Source organism: Neomonachus schauinslandi, chromosome 4, assembly GCF_002201575.2.
Source record: "Neomonachus schauinslandi chromosome 4, ASM220157v2, whole genome shotgun sequence".
Taxonomy (NCBI): domain Eukaryota; kingdom Metazoa; phylum Chordata; class Mammalia; order Carnivora; family Phocidae; genus Neomonachus; species Neomonachus schauinslandi.
Genome location: NC_058406.1, coordinates 101,056,245 through 101,076,686, shown reverse-complemented (window position 1 = coordinate 101,076,686; position 20,442 = coordinate 101,056,245). Strand labels below are relative to the sequence as shown.

At 48.2% G+C, this 20,442-nt stretch overlaps 1 protein-coding gene across 1 annotated transcript; it reads left to right on the top strand.

The window, feature by feature from the left end:
• The first annotated feature begins 2,756 nt into the window (after positions 1–2,756).
• Positions 2,757–19,505, top strand: GJA5 (gap junction protein alpha 5). The gene is made up of 2 exons (XM_021688090.1): positions 2,757–2,832; positions 17,182–19,505. Exon 2 carries the CDS (start codon positions 17,214–17,216, stop codon positions 18,288–18,290), a length of 1,077 nt encoding a protein of 358 aa, XP_021543765.1. The 5' UTR covers positions 2,757–2,832; positions 17,182–17,213; the 3' UTR covers positions 18,291–19,505.
• The last annotated feature ends 937 nt before the right edge of the window (positions 19,506–20,442 follow it).

Genomic DNA, 20,442 nt, shown 5'->3' with positions numbered 1-20,442 from the left:
AAGTCTATTTTGCCATCCCACTTCTACAGCCTCTCCCTTACAGGTATTGTTGACCAATTCTTTGGCTTCCTCTCTAAATCCTCTCTGAGTTTCTTCATAGTTTGTAATGTGTGACACCTCTTTGTAAGACCCTGTCTTAAGCTGAATATGAGGATGAAGGGGAGGACACGGCAGACCCTCAGTTCGCAGCCCTGGTCCTGGCCCGACACCTTCTTTTCTGGGGCGTTGTGTATCTGCTCATGGCATCCTTCTTAGATATGTGGTGACAGCCAGATTCAGCCCCTTTAAATGATCATCTGGGATCCATAGCCTGAATGACGTTTTCCTTAATTTTGTCAGAGTCCTTACCTGAGCCTGAAAGAGACCCAGGTGAGAAATAAACCAGACTTCTGAAGGCCTTACCAAAGCAGCGTAGCTTTGGGCCATCAAAATGCACTCTGTCCGAAGTACCATCGTGAGCGCATGGTGGAGAGCTGCTCCACTTCATGGTGTTGGGATGATCTGAGTTCAAGACCTCAGTCTTCTCCCAACACTGACTTGGACTTCCTGGGTCACCTCTAGCAGCCCATCCAGTTTCTTCACTGCCTATTTCTCTGCCTGCCAAGCAGTGTGGGAGCATTTACCTTCTGCGCCCTGTGCTCTGTCCCAGATCATGGGTGCGCCGACATCTTGGCAGTTCGTCCCTTCTGGACATTCAGAGGAAAATGGCATTCTCCCTTTATCCCCAGCCGTAATGCCAGCTAGACTCCCCTTTGGCAGCCAGTGATCTAGGAATTAACACTTCACTAACCCTTCCCCACTCTCAGATTATCTTTCAACTGAGACTTATGTGTTCTTTAACTGGCCCATCTCCTGGGTGGAGATAATAAGGTGTTTCCAGGAGCCCCCAGGTTTGAAAGAGTGGCCGGGATGTAGGGATAATCTCTGTTGTGGAGAAGAAACTGGTGTCCCCAGAGCAATCTATGGTTTCACATGGTAAATTCTATCCTCGGTTTTGGCCCAGCCATGGTTAAGTACAGGCAGGAGGAGACTGCAAAGGTATTGTGTTGATTGTGCTGTCATATCCACGGCAGTAAGCATGCACCAGACATTGTCCTAAGTGCTCTCCACATACTCATTAGTCCTCATGACAACCTTAGGAGGTAGTTCTTATTATCCCCAATTTGTAAAATTGAGATGCACAGAGGTCAAGTTAACTTGCTCACTGGTACATGGCTAGTGAGTGGTAGAGCCCTGATTCAAACCCAGACAGGCTGGCCCTGGAATCTGCTCTGATACTACATAGGAAAAAAAAGAGTGAAACTCTGACTAAGGAATCCAGAATCCAGAATTTGTTTTCAATAGGGCTGCTGCCTCCCTGGACACAGGAAATTTGGCCCCACATTCTCTCCCCTCTTGCCGACCCTAAGCTTATTCACCCATGAAAAATACCACCACTAAAGAAACAAACAGCTTTTGCAAAACGTTGAAATGTGTGTGAGCAGTGCTATGTGTGACGGTGATAATGTGGAGCAAAGGAATGGATCTGGGTTCTGGTCCTGACTCTGCCACCGACTTTACTGTGTGTGACACTGACAAGTGACGTCGACTCCCTGAGCCTCAGTTTCCGTGGCTGTTCCCAATGATCTCCGGGGTTTTCTTCTTGCTGTCACAACATGTGGGCTCTTGGTCATTGGTTTGTCTGGGTTCAGGCCACTCACAGCAACCTGTGTTGTTGATATTTGTCACACTCCGACTGGGTCCACGGCTAAGTGCTTAAGTTGAGGAGTTGGGAATGAGGGGAGTTTGAGGGGAGAGATGCCTCCCAGTTTCTGAATTTGCTCGCCTATGATATATGATCTAACAAGAGATAAGCTTACTTCCATCCACTGGATTCCAGCTGGGAGATCTGTATGCTTTTGTGAGGGGAGCACAGAGGTGAATTTTGACTTTGACTAAAATTCTGATCCTGACTCTTACCATTTACCAACTGGGTCACCATGATCGAACTTCCTCAAATGTAGGAATGTCTACTGTGTAGAACTGGAAACTGGAATAATTAGGTGAAATAAAAATGGAATATATATACATATTCTAGCCCACTGTTGGGCACATAGAAGGTGTTCTCTTTTCTTTAGAGAAGGGGGAGAGAGGAGTATGATCCTGGTCAGTGGTGGTGCCCTCTCCCTGTCCTTTGGAGCTTTCCAGTCACCCCTGGTGTCTATTCTGGGTGCTGGTGGTTGTGAGTTGTGAGACTGTTTCCTATGCTAGCTGATGCTCGGCTCACTGATGGGGACATAGTGGAGGTCCCCAAAAGACCTGTCCATGAAGGAGCACTCTTTTTCTCTGACAGTAGGAAAAGGATGGACAAGAGAGACCTCTTGGGTAATGCCAGTTTTCCCCTGATACCCCAGGACAGCCCTGGCCAGAGGATCCCAGGGAGGCTCTGCAGAGACTAGGGAGGCTGTGTGTCACCCGCCCGAAGGAGAGGGAGGGCGCCAGGACTGCAGCGACAATGACAGTGGAGGGCAGCAGGGAAGGAGGAAGGCTCCGTCTCCTCTCTCCCGGTGAGGAGAGACTGCAGGGGGCTAGAGGGAAGAAAACTTTTGAAGTGAGCAAAGATTCTAAGAGCAGAGGGAGAGCCGGGAGGGAGGGACCTGGGGGGAAGGGGGTGGAGAGCTAAAGAATAGGAAGAAGTGGGAGGAGGGAGGGCGACAGACACGGAGTCAAAAGGGGGTGGGAGAGCAACTGACAGGCTGAGTGAGAGCGGGGAAGACTGGGCAGCGGAGGAGGCAGCCAGGAACCCAGGACTGGGAAGCCCGTGAAATTCCAGAGAGGAGGACCCGGGAGAAGGTAAGGATAGCCTGGCTTTTAAGAGATGAAACTACCAGTTGATGGGAAGGAGCCAGAAGAGAGAGCCTTGAGTTCCAGGCTGGACAACAACAAAGCTCCTTCTCTGTACCTGGGGGCTTATTCCCTACCCCATCACTAGTCCCTGCGATGGTGAGGTTGTGATATGTGGAGGAGGATCGTTGTGAAGCAGCAGATAAATTACTCACTTGATTTGTAAGGAGCTGTAGAAATGTGAGTGGAGGGCCCTTGGAGTTGGTCTACCTCTGGCAGAGTGGCTGCCCTCCAGGGGCATCTTCCAAGCAGCTCAGCGATTCATTTCCAAGAACTTTGGTTAAGATGAAATTGGTCCTTTACAAACAAAAACCATCACTGTTTTACGGTGCTTCCTCTGGGCTTGGAATCTTTTTTGAACTGCTTTCCGCAGCATCCAGGGGAGTGTTTTGATTTTTCCCCCCTACGGCATGTTGGGTGGTTTAAAAATATTCCCTGCTTAAGTTTCCTGCAGAGTATCATGTTCCCGCTGTGCGCTGCGAGCAGTCTGGCCTGCCACTCGCTGTCGCTGTCAGAGGAAAGAGGCTAGTGAAGACCCAGAGTGGAAGTGGGGAGAGGTGTCCACTGAAGATCCCCTTTCCTCCTGGGTACAGGGTGAGGTAGATGGCTGCAGGGCACAAAGGTTTCTGTCAGCTCCTTGACCTCTCTTCTGAGCATGTGGCGAAAGAACCCAGACTTGGGGGTTGAGACATCTGGGTTCTTGTGCCCTGAGTGGCTGTGTGTCCTTGGGCCAGACACTTCCCTGTTCTGGGCCTCAGTTTCCTCATCTAGAAAATGAGGGGTTTGTGGGGTACCTGGGTGGCTCAGTTGGTTAAGCGTGCCACTCTTGATCTTGGCTCAGGTCTTGATCTCAGGGCCATGTCTGCTCCAGGGTGGAGTCTACTTTAAAAAAGAAAGAAAGAAAATGAGGGGTTTGAAGTAGAAGAATCCCTCCAGTTCCATTCAGCAGTAACATTGTACAAGGTTATGATTCCTTAGGCTCAAATATACCTGAGAATCATGAAAAAGGGAAGCTCATCACAAGGATTTTACATCTGTACTATGCCGTTGCTCACTTTTAACTAGATTCCCCCTCCCAGTATGCTGTCATAATGGAGGGATTCCTGGTTTTTCCTCCTCAGCGTCTCACAAGGCTCTGGCACATTGGGTCTGACTGGCTGCAGAAAAGAAAGGGCAGAGTGAGGAGCACTGGACGGGGAGTCAGGAAACCCAGGAGATATATAGCAAAACTGGAGAGAAGACAAAAGCCAGTATGTGGAGGTGTAGCATCCTCATTTGCCAGGTGGCATGGCTCACCACTGGGGACACGAGCTGGTACTTATAGGCACCCCAGCCTGACTTTCATATCAGCGGGCCCTCATCTTTTCCACCCAAAGCCTCCAGAGCCCTAGCTCAGCCCAAGAACCTGATTCACTGCTCTCTAGGGACAGCTCTGAACGTTCCACCTTCCGGCAGTTTCCCCAGGGCAGCGGAGCTCTTTGGAGCCTGCTCCCCTGGCCGTCCCACCACGTCTTTACCTCACTCAGCAGCTGCCAAGGAGCAGTCCCCTGACCACAGTGCTCATGGCAGGGGAAACCCAGAGCTGTGTTCCCTGGCTTCCAAACTGGTACCCTCTGGCCATCCCTGCACCCAGACACATGAAGTTCATCAAGCCACAGCAGTAACACCGTCATGTTGCCCTGCTTTGCCACTGCCTTAGAACCCCATGGATGTTCTTGCTGGGCTCTTGAAACCGGTTGTTGTTCTTGTCCCCTAGCTGCCTCACTCCTGTCCCCTCTCCTTATCCCGACCAAAAGTCCTAGGCCATTAGGACTGGAAGAGGTCTGTTAGATTGCCTGTCCGGTTCTTCCACTAGTGGGGAAAACAACGCCTAGCAAAGGAAAGTGACCCATGAGGGATGACACAGTGAGTCAGTTCAGTTTGGTTGGGAGAACATCCTGCTCTGCTCACTCATACCTAGGCCCCTTCTGACTTCCGTCCTCAGCTGTGTTTTCTGAGCCTCCATTTCTCCCCAGGCCTCCCTGCTTCTTCCATTTAAGTATCTCCACGATCTGGTTTTCTGTCAGGAACACTCACTTGCCCACCTGCCCCTCATCGTCTCTGCTGGCTGTTGGGGGTGCATGCAGTGGAGGGTTCTGGGCTCTGGCAGCCAGCAGGGCTACCACAGTGCAGCCTGGCTTCCTGGGGACTGGCTGATCCCAGTGTAGCCAGTGAAGGCAGAATAGGGAGACTGTCTGCCTGGATCAGTCGGGAGACCTGCAGTCCTCAGGCCAGCGAGACCCAAGGCCCAGGCTCTGCCCCCTGCCTCAGGGAAGACCTCACCCACCTGGGACTCTAGCAGGCTCTGGGCCAGCTGGCCCCACCTTGGGCTTGAGGATTAAGCTGACCAAAGGGGAGAGACGCCCATTTTTCCAGGAAAGCTTCAAATCTCCTAGAAAAGAAACTGATTCCCTTTCTATAGTCAGAAGCTATGGATTCTTGGAGAATGACAGCTTGATGCCACTTTGTGATTCAGTTGTTTCTGGATAGTAGCAAATCATGGGCAAAAAAAAAAAATCAGCCTTCAATGATCCACTCACTTTCATAAGGGAGTCAGGAGCTCTCAGAATCAGAGGTATTGAAATAGCATAGAGGGATCTTAGAGTTTAATTCAGGGATTGGGCCGAAGGAAGAGCCTGGGCATCTGGAGTCAACATTTGGGTTAGGATTTCAGCTGTGTGACCTGGGGCAAATTCTTTAATGTCTCTGAGCCTCAGTTTCTTCATCTGCCAAGAGGGTAATAAATGCCTTCCTTGTAAGGTTTTGTGAAGATTAAATAAAATAATGTACATATTTCCCCACTATCCAACATGTTCTTTATGCCACTTTTTTTTTTTTAAAGATTTTACTTATTTATTTGAGAGAGAGAGTGTGTGCACAGTGGGGGGAGGGGCAGAGGCAGAGGGAAAAGCAGGCTCCCTGCTGAGCAGGGAGCCCGACATGGGGCTCAATCAGGACATAGGGCTCCCCTGACATGGGGCTCAATCCTGGGACCCTGGGACCATGACCTGAGCTGACGCTTAACCGACTGAGCCACCCAGGTGCCCCTCAGGACTTTTACAAAAGACCTACATTATAGTACCTGTTTTCACTGATGGAAATTTGAAAGACGATTTTCACTTTTATGAAATGGTCATTGCTTCTTTGCTTTACGCCATTTTGGCTTACAAATGGTTTCATAGGAATACTCTACTTTTTTGGATGGTGGGGGAAACTGTATTTAAAATGGCTATTATATATTAAGTGCTCAATGAACAATAGAACAATAGGGTGGAATCCAGGTTACCTGGTCCTCAGCCCATTTCTATGAACTACATCTCGTTTGATGTAAAAGCCTTCCCACAGTGAAGTCTCACCATGACATGTCATTCTGAGAAAGTACTGCTTGGTTTTTATGACCACAGATTTTTTTTTTCTGGGACTACTTTTGCTGACCTCTAAGCTGGGGGTCAGAAAATCTAGCTTTGCTTTTTGGCTTTGCAGCTAACTTGCCATACTATCGCAATTGGTCAAGTCAAGTCACAAACTCCCCAGATGTTCTAACTTAGCAAACATCCAGCTCAACTGCTTTCTTTTACACGCAAGCAAACTGAGGCTCAGGGAGGGGAATGTCTCATCTAGAGTCACGGAGAAACAGCTGGGACTCGAAAGAGCCTCTCTTTCAAGGCTCTTGTTCACAGATAACTTCCAGGATCTTAATCCGTCCGGGGATCTTCATGATTCAGAACTTCAGGAGAGGGCGGATGTGGTTAGGGGTTGGGATGGCCCTTCTCCACAGGTCACCGATTTCTTTTCCAAGTAGAACTGAGCCAGCTTCAAACCTACCCTGTGGATGTGCCTTTGGATTGGTTGGTGATCAGATTCAAAAGTGCTGCAGCTTTTCAGAAGGCAGGAATTACATGAAGCACACATTTTATAATGTGGATTCATACGGAGCCCATCTCCAGGCCCAAAGGTTTGACTTAAAGAAAAGTCTGGAACTAGGGTGAACCACTTACAAGAATGAGAGGGGCCTGATCTCAATGGGACCCTGTACCTCCTTTCTTCTCCATGCTTGTCCCCAAGCGTCTAGTGAAATAACGAATGGACAGAGAAATTGATATCCTTCCCATCGCCCGTGTTTTCCTCACCTTCCCCACCCGGTGCCCCGTGAGCATCCTTGTTGGGTTACTCTAACCAGCCTGCTGCACTGCCAAATTCTGTATCAGGTTGGCTAGTTGGATCATGCTTGAGAGGAGTCTTTACTGGAAATGTCAGAAAAGAAAACAAGGAACTAACCTGACTGTGTGTCTACTATGTGCCAGATACCGTTTGAGGCGCTTCCACACGTCCGCAGACTGTTGAATCCCCATGAGTAAACATTCCCTTTTTTCAGATGAGGAGGAAACGGACAGGCTTGCCTGAATGACTTGCCTAAGGACACACAACTGGAGAGTGGAGGCAGGGTTCGAATCCCACTACTCTTTAGGAAACACGAGGCCCACCTCCTATTTTTGTTTCAGTTGTTCTTGTTATGATTTGACATCAATGGAACACCAGAGCCTGTTGTTTGGCCAGCTGAAAACCCAGCACTAGACACGGCTGCAGCCAAGAGCACTTAGTGGCTAAAAAAGGAAATAACTTTCTATATGTGAATTCTGGCCAAATGGTGGCAGATGCTGAAGAGTCTGGGAATCCTGACCACTGTGGGCTGAGGGCTTCGATGGAATCATTAATTCTAGGAACAGCATAGGCAAGAGATGGCCAGCCAAGAAGCCAGGGACTCAAAGGAAAAACCCTGGGCCTCTTACGGGAGAGTGGGAAAAGGCCTGCTCGGGGAGTTCAGAGACTGGACAGAGTTCCAGTCACAGGTTTGTTACCAGTTATCAGGGCTAGGGTCTCTTTGATTTTCTTTCCCTTTTAGAAACACAGCGGGGGGGCGCCTGGGTGGCTCAGTCAGTTAAGCGACTGCCTTTGGCTCAGGTCATGATCCTGGAGTCCTGGGATCGAGTCCCGCGTCAGGCTCCCGGCTCAGCGGGGAGTCTGCTTCTCCCTCTGACCCTCCTCCCTCTTGTGCTCTCTGTCTCTCATTCTCTCTCTCTCTCTCTCAAATAAATAAATAAATAAATAAATAAATAAATAAATAAATAAATAAAAGAAACACAGCGGGAAGGTAGGCTTTGGAGTCAGGCAGACCAGCTGCAAGTCCCTTATGCAGCATTTGCTACCTCTGAGCCTCAGTTTTCTCAGCTGTAAAATGAGATAATAACTACTTTCCTAGCAGAATTAATATAAAGGTTAAAAGTATAGTTGTAAAATGCTTCACACATGGAAAACACTCAACTTAGTGGTATCTGCTATCACTATTACTTAACTTCTCTTGACCCTGGTCTTCAGCTTGTATAAAAATAAGGGATTGATTTTGATTGATGTCTAGATTCCTTTCAGCTCTGCCATACTATGAATCTATGACAAATGGTGGAAATAATAAAGAAACCTAAGTGCCTCATAAATATAATTTTCATTAATAACTGCATAGGTTTTAGTCAACCTTTTGGGAGTAATTAATAAAGACCTCCCAATATTTCATTGTAATCAAATATCTCCATTTGCCACCACCTCCCACCCACTTCTTATAAATATTTCTTCTTCCAACAATTTAATAAGAAAATTACTTATCCCAGCATAATTCTCCTTCTCCACTTTCCTCCCTTCCACCTCCTTGGCTTTGAAACAACCGTCTCCCAGCAGAGTGTTTCTGAGCGGACCACTCTGTCCTTGCTAGAATAAAATAATAAAATTAAAAGAGAGGTTAATTATCTGCCATTGGCTGGAGTCAAAGGAAAAACTCAAGTGACACTTCATCTCCTCCATCTGTCTCCTGCTTCTCTCTCATCTCTGTTTTCCTCTCCTCTCTTCAGTGATTAAGGTTCAGGGGTGGAAGCCCCGCCCCGGACTTCTGAGAAAGTTGCCCACACGGCCTAGCTCAATAGCTGTAGCTGTATTAGCTGCCTGGTTGTTTCCCCTGAGGTTGAAGAGGCTACCCCAAACCTCAGTCAGGAGAAGAGTGGAAATTCTAAATGTGAGAATTACCCCCAAGCACTTACAAATCAACTCCCAGTTCTAACAGTCACTTTGAAAACCTCCCTGCAGCACTCACCTGACGTCAAAGTGGCCAGCCTCTGACTGGTAAGGATTTTTAAAGAAAGGAACTTTAGGTGATTTAGATGGGATCCAGCACAGTTGTTAAGGCAGGTGTATTGCTGTCAGAGAAGACCAGAGCTGGGTTTGGTGTCAACTCCACCACTTACCAGCAAGTCCCCTTCGAGTGTACATTGCTCAGTCAACCTCCCTGAGCCCCGTATAAAGGGGACGGGAACGATCCCTCCTTGCTCAAGTTGTTGGGACAATTAAATGAGAAAAAATATATCAGGAAACTTGCAGAACGTCTGGCACATAGAAAGGTCTCAATAACTTAACTTTATTATCATCATTATCACCTAGATTCAGAGTTTCTTGTTGTGTGGCTTTAGGTAAACTAGAAAATGGAGCTGAGAATCTCCAAGGATAACAAAGATTGCTGAAGTAGCTGAAGATCAAGACCACTTTCTTATGCAATCCTCCCTGTCTCTCTCCATTTTAGTGAGAAACTATTGGGGGGAGGGGAAATCAGAAAGACGTGTATTAATGAATAAGGTACAAAAGAGTTCGGAGATGATGTTATACCTGGTGCTTTACTTTATAAAGCCACCTCTGATGTCTGGCATAGCCCAGGAGCTCAATAAGCACTTTCTGAACTGAGCTGCGCTCACGTGGTACTGTGTCAAGGATTCTTTGAGTGAGGCCCTTCGGGTCCTTTTACAACAGAATTCTCTTAATTGGGAAGCAAGTCACCCCTGCTGTGTGCCACGTTCCGCTGTATGATGAGCCGAATTGCAGCGTGGGCCCAGAGGGCTGTTATTATTACTGTGAATAACAACGTTTACTGAGAAGCAGAGATCTGTTAGATAATGTACAGAACATGTGTCCTTGTCCGGAATTAGACTCAGACTCTGTGGAGTGGTCTTATAATCTAATTTTGACAAACTTGAGTGAGCGCCCCAGTGATCTGTGGGGAGGAGAAGAAATAGTCCACGGTGAGCGATCGCATCTCTGCTCTAGATCCATCCAGCCCTGCTCGGCTGAGCCGAGGGCTCTGTCACCGGCGGAAGGAAGGCTCAGCGGCTTCTGCCTCCCTGGTGTTCTGGTCACCACAGTCATTGTGCAGGTGCCCCAAGGCCACTTCCCAGGGAGCCCTCTACTGGCATTAGGTGTTTTGAGTGAGCTGAATGCTGTAATTCATTTACTGCTGTTGACTTTTAAAAGTGCACGAATCAACCTACTGGGTGCAAGGCACAATCTTAAGCACTAAGAGGGAAGAGGGGGCAGGGGGCCTTAGGAGGAGGACCCAAGGATGAACAGATATGGGCCTTGTCTTCACGGAGCTCGGGGTAAGCCTGGAGAGATAATACACAGCCAGTAGAGCCAATAATTCTCATCATGCATTTGAAACCCCAATGGTTTTACAGTTCAGTCCGAGGCCCAGCTGCCAACTTAGGGCGGGGGTGGGGGACACAGAAGTTAGAAAGGCTGTTATGTGTGGCTCCAGAGGACAGAATTAGAATCAATAGAAGGAAAAGAATTTTCAATGTATCCCTATGGTAGCTTCTTGCTCCCTTGCAATATGCTTTCTTGAGCAGGAGAGACAGGGTGCTATTTTAGCAGTCTGCGGGGTGGCACCTGTCACCGGCGGCCTACCTAGTTTGTGCTGCAGCCACTACTAAAGGACTGCCACAAGCAGAGTGACTATTGACTGTGCAGTGCTTTATGTCCCCACCCCATTTGAGGACTGTGTCCCGTTAGGGTCTGCCCATAGGAACAAGTCATGTACTGAACATGGTCTGTTGTAGGGGTTGAGAACTACTCTAAACTCCGAGGCATGGCCTCCAAAGCCCTCCATAACCTGCCTCTGCTTATTCTGCAGACTACCTTCCTGTTCGGCTCATCATCCTCTAAAACCATGCTGGTTTTCACTTGGTGGATTTGTTCATGTGGTTGCCTTTGTCTGGAATGCCCCCATCTCTCCCGTACCTCCCCTCTTCCCCCACTCCTCACCTCTGCAAGCTTCACCTCCCCCTAACTCCTACTCAAGGGTTGTCTCTTCGGGGAAGCCCAGTATATTTGCACGTTTAGTTGTGTTTGTACCCCTCACTGGACAGTGAGTTCCTTTAACATGGAGTCTTACTGATCTTTGGATCCCTAACTTCTACTGCATAAGCAGACACTCAGTAAGTGTTTGTGAAGGTGAACTGAATTGTACTTTCCCATAATCCCCTCAGCACCCCACCCAGTGGGAGCATCATAATTATTTCCTTGATTGCTTAAAAGCTGACCCCAGGCTTTATCACTAAATGGCCGTCATGTCTCAAATAACTCCCTGCCCCATGGTGCAAAGGAGCTTTTGAAGTTCCAAAGTGGAGAGACGCAAGAACTGATGGGCTCCAATCTTAGAAGGAAGATGGAGGGAAACTTTCTGGTGTGCCCCAAACTTGATCAGAAACTATGGAGTGGTCTAGGTTCTAACTCCATTTGTCTTCATTTCTTTGAGTAAATCTCTTACCTTCTGTAGATGTCTCCTTCTCTGTAAAACGGAGGCAATAGCCATCACCCCACAAAGTGGTTATGAGGATTCCTCCATTCAACAATAAAAATTGAGGGTCTATATGTCCTGAAGGTAGTCAGTCATGAACGAAACAAATATGGTCCCACCCTCTTGGAGTCAGCAAGAGAAGGGAGGAGAAGCACATCTTGAACTGTATAAGGTTTTATCTATTATTTTTTTCTAGAGAGGGGGCGAGAGAGAAAGAGAGGTAGGGCAGAGGGAGAGGGAGAGAAGCTTAAGCAGGTTCCACACCTAGCATAGACCCTGACACAGGCTCCATCTCACAACCCTGAGATCATGACCTGAGCTGCAATCAGTAGTCAGATGCCACAATGACTGAGGCACCCAGGTGCCCCTGTAAGGTTTTCTCTTTTATTGTTGGACCTAAGAAGGAAGATTTAAGCCTCCCTAGGATCACTTTGTAATCTTACTTCTAGATCAAACATTTTTTTCCCCATCATTAAGGAAACATTTATTATGTACCTAATGTGAGAACCTAATGCAATAAGAAGACAAAGTAGAAGACAGGGCTTTTGACTTTGAGAAGTCTATTACTCATTTGAAGGGAAAAGCTGTTAAATCCTTGAGGGCAGGAATCATGCCTGGTTTTATTAATTCAACAGATATCATTGAATGCATAATATGTGCCAGGTCTGGTGCCCCTTAGATATTATTTTCAGTACCCAGAATAGTGGTAGGCACATAGCAGGGACTCAAAATAAGTACATGTGGGTTGGCTGATAGAAAGAAAATTTTGGAAAAGCAGTGTAAGGCAACATATAAGTGTGAATGTATCCTACATGCTGAACAGTAATTTGGAGTCTTTATTGCTCAGGAGACTTCAAAATGGGCTGAGATCAATTTGAGAAAAGACTTCTCCACTTCTACCTAGATCTGTGGGGTCAGAGGAGGAGGTACTAGCTATGAGTTTATGTTAACCTAGGTTGCTCTAAGTTGGTTTTCTTGGAAAACTTTGGCTGTGTAGGGAGGCAACAATGCTAACATTGGATTGGAAATGTAGGTACCTGAATTTTATTTGTAGTCATATAATACACAAAACAAGGGAATAAAATGATCCATGCTCACTATACGCAAAGCCTTCTTTTGGCCCTTTCCCTCTTATCCAAGCACCATGTCACTATTACCAAACAAGTTCCTTGATGACTCTTCCAAATGTTTTGTCCCAGGATATGACACATTGAAAGAAGATGCTGAAGGTTTTGGAGTGAAGAAACTACAGAGTGGGGATGTCCTCATCCGGGTTCTAGGGACCATCTCTTTTGCCGTGGGGATTTCAGAACTTGTATCAGTTGCAAAAGGCTGTAGAATTCAATTACTCAGGGCTCCTTAGAGGGCCCTGACCTAATGAGGCCCAATCCCCTAAGCCAGAGTCAACCTCCTGCTGTGTATTCCCATAGCACTTCCTTAATGTTAACACACATCATGCTTTATTGCCATGTATTTGATATCTCCCCTTTGTTAAGGGATATAAAGGCAGTTAAGTTCAGTGAAGTCAGGGACTCTGTCTTTTTTTTTTTTTTTAAGATTTAATTTATTTATTTGTCAGAGAGAGAGAGAGAGAGAGAGGAGAGAGAAAGCACAAACAGGGGGAGCGGCAGGCAGAGGGAGAAGCCGACTCCCCGCTGAGCAAGTAGCCTGATGGCGCTGGGATCATGACCTGAGCCAAAGGCAAACACTTAACTGACTGAGCCACCCAAGCATCCCTGTTTGTCTTTTTAACTGCTGTGTCTTCAGTGCCTTGCATGATACCTGGTAACCACTCATATTAAATGGATGAATGAAAGGGAAGAAGGACTTTGTAGGTAGAAGAGGTATGAGGAGCTAAGACAAAGAGGTGAGAAGGTGTGGGCTATGTACACGTGTATGGGGAGTCATGTAGCCTAAGTATGGCGTATGTGAGAGGAACGGGGAAGAAGATAGGATGAAGCTGTGCTGTGGAGGATCTCAAGTAGAAGTTAAAGAGTCTCAATTTTATAAGCAGTGGGAAGCCAGTGAAGATCACAGCTAAAGCAGTGAGGTATAATATTACCATTGTATTTCATAGAATTTATTCATGGCACGGGCAGCTTCCTTTGCCCCTCCTAACACACTTCCTGCCAAGAAACGGATAATAATCTACAAAGCATTTTATATGCTCTACACCCAGTAAACTCAATGGGTATCTAATCTACATATTTCTTTGGCTGAGGTTGTGGGGGACCCGAAGGGACCCAGTGTAGCTGGGAAACTGACTTTCACATTATAAACTGAGCAGCTGGTACATGGTAGCAATTTTAAGTTTCTCTGACCTCGCTTGGGTCATCCAGGAAGTCACAAATGAGACTTGTCCTGTGCCCTATTTGCTGCCACCAGGGTGCTCAGGGTCTGCCCCACCCCCACCCCATCTGCTAGTCTTTCTTGTTCCCTCCCCATGAAGCAGCCTATCTGACGTCACTGTCTTTCTCCTCTTCCACGATGTTCCTTTTTTGTACCCGTGCTTTCCTTCTTCCAGGTGGGATTCCTTGCACCACAAGTGAAGGGGTCAGCCATCTTGGCAGACCAGACCAAAGCGTTACATTCTTTGCCTGACCCTATTTTTAGACCTCCTGGGGGACTTGCAAGGAATGAGTGGCAGAGTCAGAAGATCAAGGGAAAAGTCTTCAGGGATTGAGGACAGTTTGGAAAACTTGCCCCAAATTTTGGAAGAATATGACATTTGTTTCCCTTTTTTCTTTTTGTTTCTTTTTTATTTCTATTTCTGTTTCCCTTTCACTTTCTCCTCTTCTGCTCTTCCATGTGTTTCTCTCTTCTTTGTAATGCACTTCTCTCTACTTTCTCTCTCTCTCCCTCTTTCTCCGTTCCTGTCCTCCCCCACCACTTTCCTTGCTAGTAAAGGCTGCCTTTTATTCTTTAGTTCTTATATGCTGAGCACTGTGCTAAGTGCTTTTTATGCATCACCTCATAACACTGGATGAGCTAAATAACAGTATCCTCATTTTGCAGATAGGGAAATTGAGATACAGATCCAGTAGCTTCTCCAAGCTCAGCGATATTAATAGAGATTTGAACTCCACTTAGCTACGCCCAAACTGTATTCTCTTAACAACTACATGGTCTCTCTTTTTTCCATTCTCAACTCCCGCTTGTCTTTTCCCTCTTTTTGCTTCTCCTCTCCCTTTCTCTCCCTCCCCTTCTCCCCCTCCCCTCTCTCAGACACTCAGCACATCCTGGTCCCTGCACGTGTGTGGATGACCCTGAAGGTGCTGAACACTATGCACGTGCCTAGAAGAGATGACAGACCATTCGAACTCTTATCTAATCAGCCATTTTCCTTTTGAGCTAACGCTCCACGATTTTCCACATTTGGAGGTTAAGGGAGGGGGACCCTTCACTACCTAAGGGAAAGGGCATGTGTCTGATCACAAACCAGAGGAAAGGCCTCAAGACCTGGATGAGTCTTTGATATGGAAGGGGACAGAGATAAGGCCCTTTCCACTCATGTGTGGACTCTCAGGGTTGGGGAATGAGGGCCTGGGAGAAGACAGGGCAGGAGGCTGGTCTCTGTCAAGGTATCAACTCAGGAGTCAAGGAAGCCTGCACCATGAAATATGGCACTCCACCCTGTCCTTCCTCATTTGCATAAAGAATGTTCAGATAGGAACCAGGGGCATATTGGCAGCAAAGATGGGAAGGTCAAGGTTTGAACTTGACAATCGCCAAGATCTCATTAGATTTGAGGTTTTATGATTACAAGAAGGGAATATTTATGTTCAGTTCTCTCTCTTTCTTTTTTTATTTTTATTTTTTGTCATTCTGTTGATTAGGATTGGTTAGAGGCTTAAGCCATAAGGACATTTGTTGCTCATCAAATAAGAATTCTGGTGGTAGAAGATGCAAGAGCTGATTCAGAGGCTTCAGGCCATTGGTTGGCATTTCTGAGACTCTCTGGACAGCTTCAGACATCTTGGCTCAAATAGCCCTGTCCACTGGCAGGAAGTAGTGGGGGTGGTGGGGGTGGGGGGACCTCCAGTGAGGCTCCTTCCATTTACTGGGGGCTGGAAAAACTGTTTCTAGAGCACTCCCTCTACATTAGACTCTCACCATACCTGGCTGACCAGATCTAACTGCAGTGGAGACTGAGAAAGTGAAATCTGGTCTTTTCATGCTGCTAATGGGTGAAAAGCAGGCAAGGAATAGGGAACTGATTTCCCATACCAGAGTTTGCCACCCTTCATTCACTCGACTAAGATTTACTAAGCACGCATTCCAGGCCAGGCTCTGGGCCAGGTAATGATGATACAGAGGAAAAGGCAATCTCTGTTCTCAAGGAGTCCCTACTAGGAGAACACAGACAGGCAGAGGGCGGCAAACAAGAAGGCAAGTGCTAGGAGGGAACCGAGTGTCCCTAGGGCCACCACAGGAGCTGAAGAGGCTCAGCTTGAAGGAGCAGGGAGGGCTGGAGGGAGCCATAACTGGGTTAAGTTTTGAGGATTAATAAGGATTTAGCTAAGGGCGAGGGGGCATGTAGGAGGTGGCTGGGAAGAGGGCGTCTGGGAATCTTCCAGGATGTGACATGGCAGAACAAAAGGAATGAATGGGGAAGACAGGAAATGAGGTTGAAGAAGCAGGAAAGGGCCTGCTGAGAGAAGGTTCTGTGTGGGACATAATGGTTTGGGGCATTTATTCTGGATGAGCAGGGATGTGCATGGGGACCTTCTGCAGGAGGACCAAGAGCCGTACCCCTGGAATGGCTGCACTGCACTGAGGTGTGGGAGATTGGCATTGCCAGGTGCCTCCCAGCTGCGGGAACCTGAGCACTCATCCACAGCACCCAGAGCTGGTGTAGCCCCATACCTTTTTGTTCGCCATCTCCTGATACAGCTGGGGACAGTTCTGAAGTTTAGAGGATGCGTTCTGAGAGGCCAGACTCGCCACCCCCACCCTCACTCCTTCCTCTTTGCCCAGTTCCGCCTTCTGGAGCCAAAGTAATTCTTTTTCACCTGATGGCCATTCAAACATATGGAACATTTGAGTTATGATTCCCAACATATCACGTACCTCACCTCATTTAACCCTCAAAACTCTGATGCAGCTGTTTTCCATCCCCATTTTACAGACAAGGTTGCCAACTCAGTGAGGCACACAGCCAGACCCACGAGAGCAGGGAGCAGTGCTGTGTGCCTCCTGCTTCACCAGTGTTTCTCCAGGCATGGTCTTTGCACTGCCTGCCTCAGAATAACCCAGGCTGCTCAGAGCAGATCCCGGGTCCAGGGGCGGCCCCAGACCTCTCGAAGTAGACTCTCTGCAGGTAACAGCACAGAACCCACTTGTAACACGCTCCTCAGTTGATTTCTAGATCCATTCAAGTGTGGGAATCACACTCTAATCTTGCTAACATGACCAATTTTAATCTTCTATTTCCTTTTACTTTTGCTGGCCTGGAAAAAAGAGAACTTTTTAGGTGAATTTGGCTCATGAGTTGCACTTTCTTAAAGAATGGATCAGTGGAATCCCAGAGCCTCCAGACTTTGCAGAAGCATCCCTCTCCTTTACTCTCTTTCTCTCTGCCCCATTTGCAGAAGTCCTGGTGGCCATCTCTTGCTGAGCCAGGATGGGTGACTGGAGCTTCCTGGGAGAGTTCCTGGAGGAAGTACACAAGCACTCTACAGTGATCGGCAAGGTCTGGCTCACCGTCCTCTTCATATTCCGCATGCTGGTGCTGGGCACGGCTGCCGAGTCATCCTGGGGGGATGAGCAGGCAGATTTCCAATGTGATACCATGCAGCCTGGCTGTGGGAACGTCTGCTATGACCAGGCCTTCCCCATCTCTCACATCCGCTACTGGGTGCTGCAGATCATCTTCGTGTCCACACCATCACTGGTGTACATGGGCCATGCCATGCACACGGTGCGCATGCAGGAGAAGCGGAAGATGCGGGAGGCTGAGAGGGCCAAAGGGGTCCGGGGCACTGGCTCTTATGAGTACCCAGTGGCCGAGAAGGCAGAGCTGTCCTGCTGGGAAGAAGTGAATGGAAGGATTGTCCTCCAGGGCACTCTGCTCAACACCTATGTCTGCAGCATCCTGATCCGCACGACCATGGAGGTGGCCTTCATTGTGGGCCAGTACTTCCTCTATGGGATCTTCCTGGACACCCTGCATGTCTGCCGCAGGAGTCCCTGCCCCCACCCCGTCAACTGTTACGTATCCCGGCCCACAGAGAAGAATGTCTTCATCGTCTTTATGCTGGCTGTGGCTGCACTGTCCCTCTTCCTCAGCCTGGCTGAGCTCTACCACCTGGGCTGGAAGAAGATCAGACAGCGCTTTGTCAAGTCTAGGCAGGACATGGCTGAGTGTCAGCTTCCTGACCCCTCGGCCGGCATAGTCCAGAACTGCACACCACCTCCTGACTTCAATCAGTGCCTGGAGAATGGCCCTGGGGGGAAATTCTTCAATCCCTTCAGTAACAAGATGGCTTCCCAGCAGAACACCGACAACCTGGCCACTGAGCAAGTACAAGGCCAGGAGCCAATTCCTGGGGAGGGTTTCATTCACATCCGTTATGCCCAGAAGCCTGAGGTACCCAATGGAGCCTCCCCAGGTCACCGCCTGCCCCAAGGCTATCAGGGCGACAAGCGCCGCCTCAGCAAGGCCAGCAGCAAGGCCAGGTCAGATGACCTATCAGTGTGACCCTCTAGTGGGGGGGAACCAGAACCAGGTGGGAACCGAGGAAGCTCAGAGAGGGAAGATGTGTCCCTGCCGACCCCATCTCTCATTCTCATACCTGCTCTGCTCCTTTTGGGCTTCAGGTCTCAATGGCATTGCTCATTTATTCCAGAAGGTAGGACCAGGGCTCTGGGAGTGCAGGCAGCACACGGCTACCCATCCAGGCTGCCGTCCCTTCCCATCCTCTACCCAGTGTACACAGAAGGCTTTCAGATTCCTCAGTCAACAGGGTAGAGGAAGAAAAGGAAACAGTGGTAAATCTAGCCTGGGATGGATAGCCAGAAGGATAGAATGGCTCTCTACATACCAGCCACATACCAGATGGGTTCTCCAAGTTTCTGTGGCTTCCTTGACCTGATCACCCTTCTTGCAAGGAAGAGCCCAAAGTTCCCAGCCAATAAAGAACATCAATCAAGGACCTTACATTAGATGTGCTCTTGAATCTGTTGTCTCCCCTGGGTCAAACCTTGGAGTGAAGCGGCCTTGGGCTGGCCTTGGCTGCCCTCCCTCTACCCAGTCTTACTTAAAAAGAGGTCCTTGGAACTTGACCAGCAGCCTCAAATTTACAAGTGCTTTGGTATGTACCTCTGGCACATGTCCCACCCTAGTGATGCTGCAACCTTTACTTCTGCCAGGGTGACAACTAACCCATGGGGGTGCAAGCTCCTCCAGGGAGTGACTGTATACACAGGCTCCACTGGAATCCCTGCCACCACCTGTCATCCTGCGGCTCTTTTACAGCTCAACCCGATGATAGAAACCATCCCATCCCTTCCTCCCTTGGCTGTTCACCCAGTGCTCCCCAAAAGACCTTATCGACCAGAGTGCCCAAGAAGCCATCATCCTCTCTCAGATCCTGACCAGATCACCAGCCACGAAGGCCATTGGAATTTCCCTAGGTCTTATTAAAACAAAGAGGGCATTGTGCTTCTCAGATTCCCTTTGGGAAAAAATAATTCTGCTGTGAAGATAAAAATAAAAAAAAAAGAGAAAATACTGGAAAACTGTTTTCCCCTCCTATTTATTTCCCTTTCTGACTGCCAACTTAGAGTGCCAAGAGGAGGTGTGATGACAGCTATGGAACCCCCAGAGCTCTCTCTCCCTGGAGGGCTTAGCATGGGCATGGAAGCAGTAAGGGAACCTCCAGCTCTCTTGGCAGGGGCCTCATTTAAGAGCACAGAGATTCCTATGTCTCCCTGGTGCTCCTAACGAGACAGCTGGAAAGCAGTGGTGACTGAGGACTGTGGAAAAGCCCTGCCTTCCCAGGGACTGGCCTGGTTTCTCTGTTCAGTCCATCTGTAATGGGTGGTTGCCATTTTGGATGAAGGTAAAGGATGCTCAGAGCTGGATACTGAGACAAATAGGGAGATGATTACTTTTCAAAATGCATGCATGCATGTGTGTGTGTGTGTGTGCACACTGACAGGGTGGGTGAAGGGGAAGGGAGTCTGAAATAAGGAAAGGAAACCTTAGAGGAACTTGTGTCTTCCTGTCCTCACCTCCAGATGCTGGCAGAGGGGCTGAGCCTCACTGTTTCCAGTGGCATTGGCCTACGCAGATGAGAGGTCGGGGCAGAGGAGGGTGAAGGCTCAGAAGGAGGTTCAGCCTCTGCCCGCCCCCCTCTTCCATCTCCAGGCCCCTCTGCTGATGTTTGGCTGCTATCGGTGCGTGGAGAGAAGGATGAAGATAGAGAGGTGGAGGGGACTGACTGGGACGCCATTTAGGGAAGAATGACTGGTCATCCGAGGTCCCTAGAGAAGACACTTTTTCTGGCACCAGCATTAAGACTCTCTCTCTCCAAAATAACAATAACAAAAAGACTCTCCCTCCATCTCTGAAACGGGTTTGTTTTGTGAAATGAGTGTTCTTGGATTACAAATCCTATGAGATCAGTCCTTGATGATGGGACTTTCAGGAATGAAATAGGAAATAATATGCATAGTTTGTCTTAATAAAATTTGGCCCTGCATCTATCTCTCTTTTGTGTCCTTTCATGCCATGACCACGGAAGGATGGCAGACTTGGTGGGGGAGGGAAGCACTCAGACTCCACCCATCAGTCAGTAATGCAAACAGCTTTGGAGTCAGGCATGCAAGGGTTAAAAATCCCAGCTGCT

What these genes read in the sequence shown, in the direction of transcription:
- GJA5 (XM_021688090.1), top strand. Translation starts at nt 17,214, where the DNA reads ATGGGTGACTGGAGCTTCCTGGGAGAGTTCCTGGAGGAAGTACACAAG.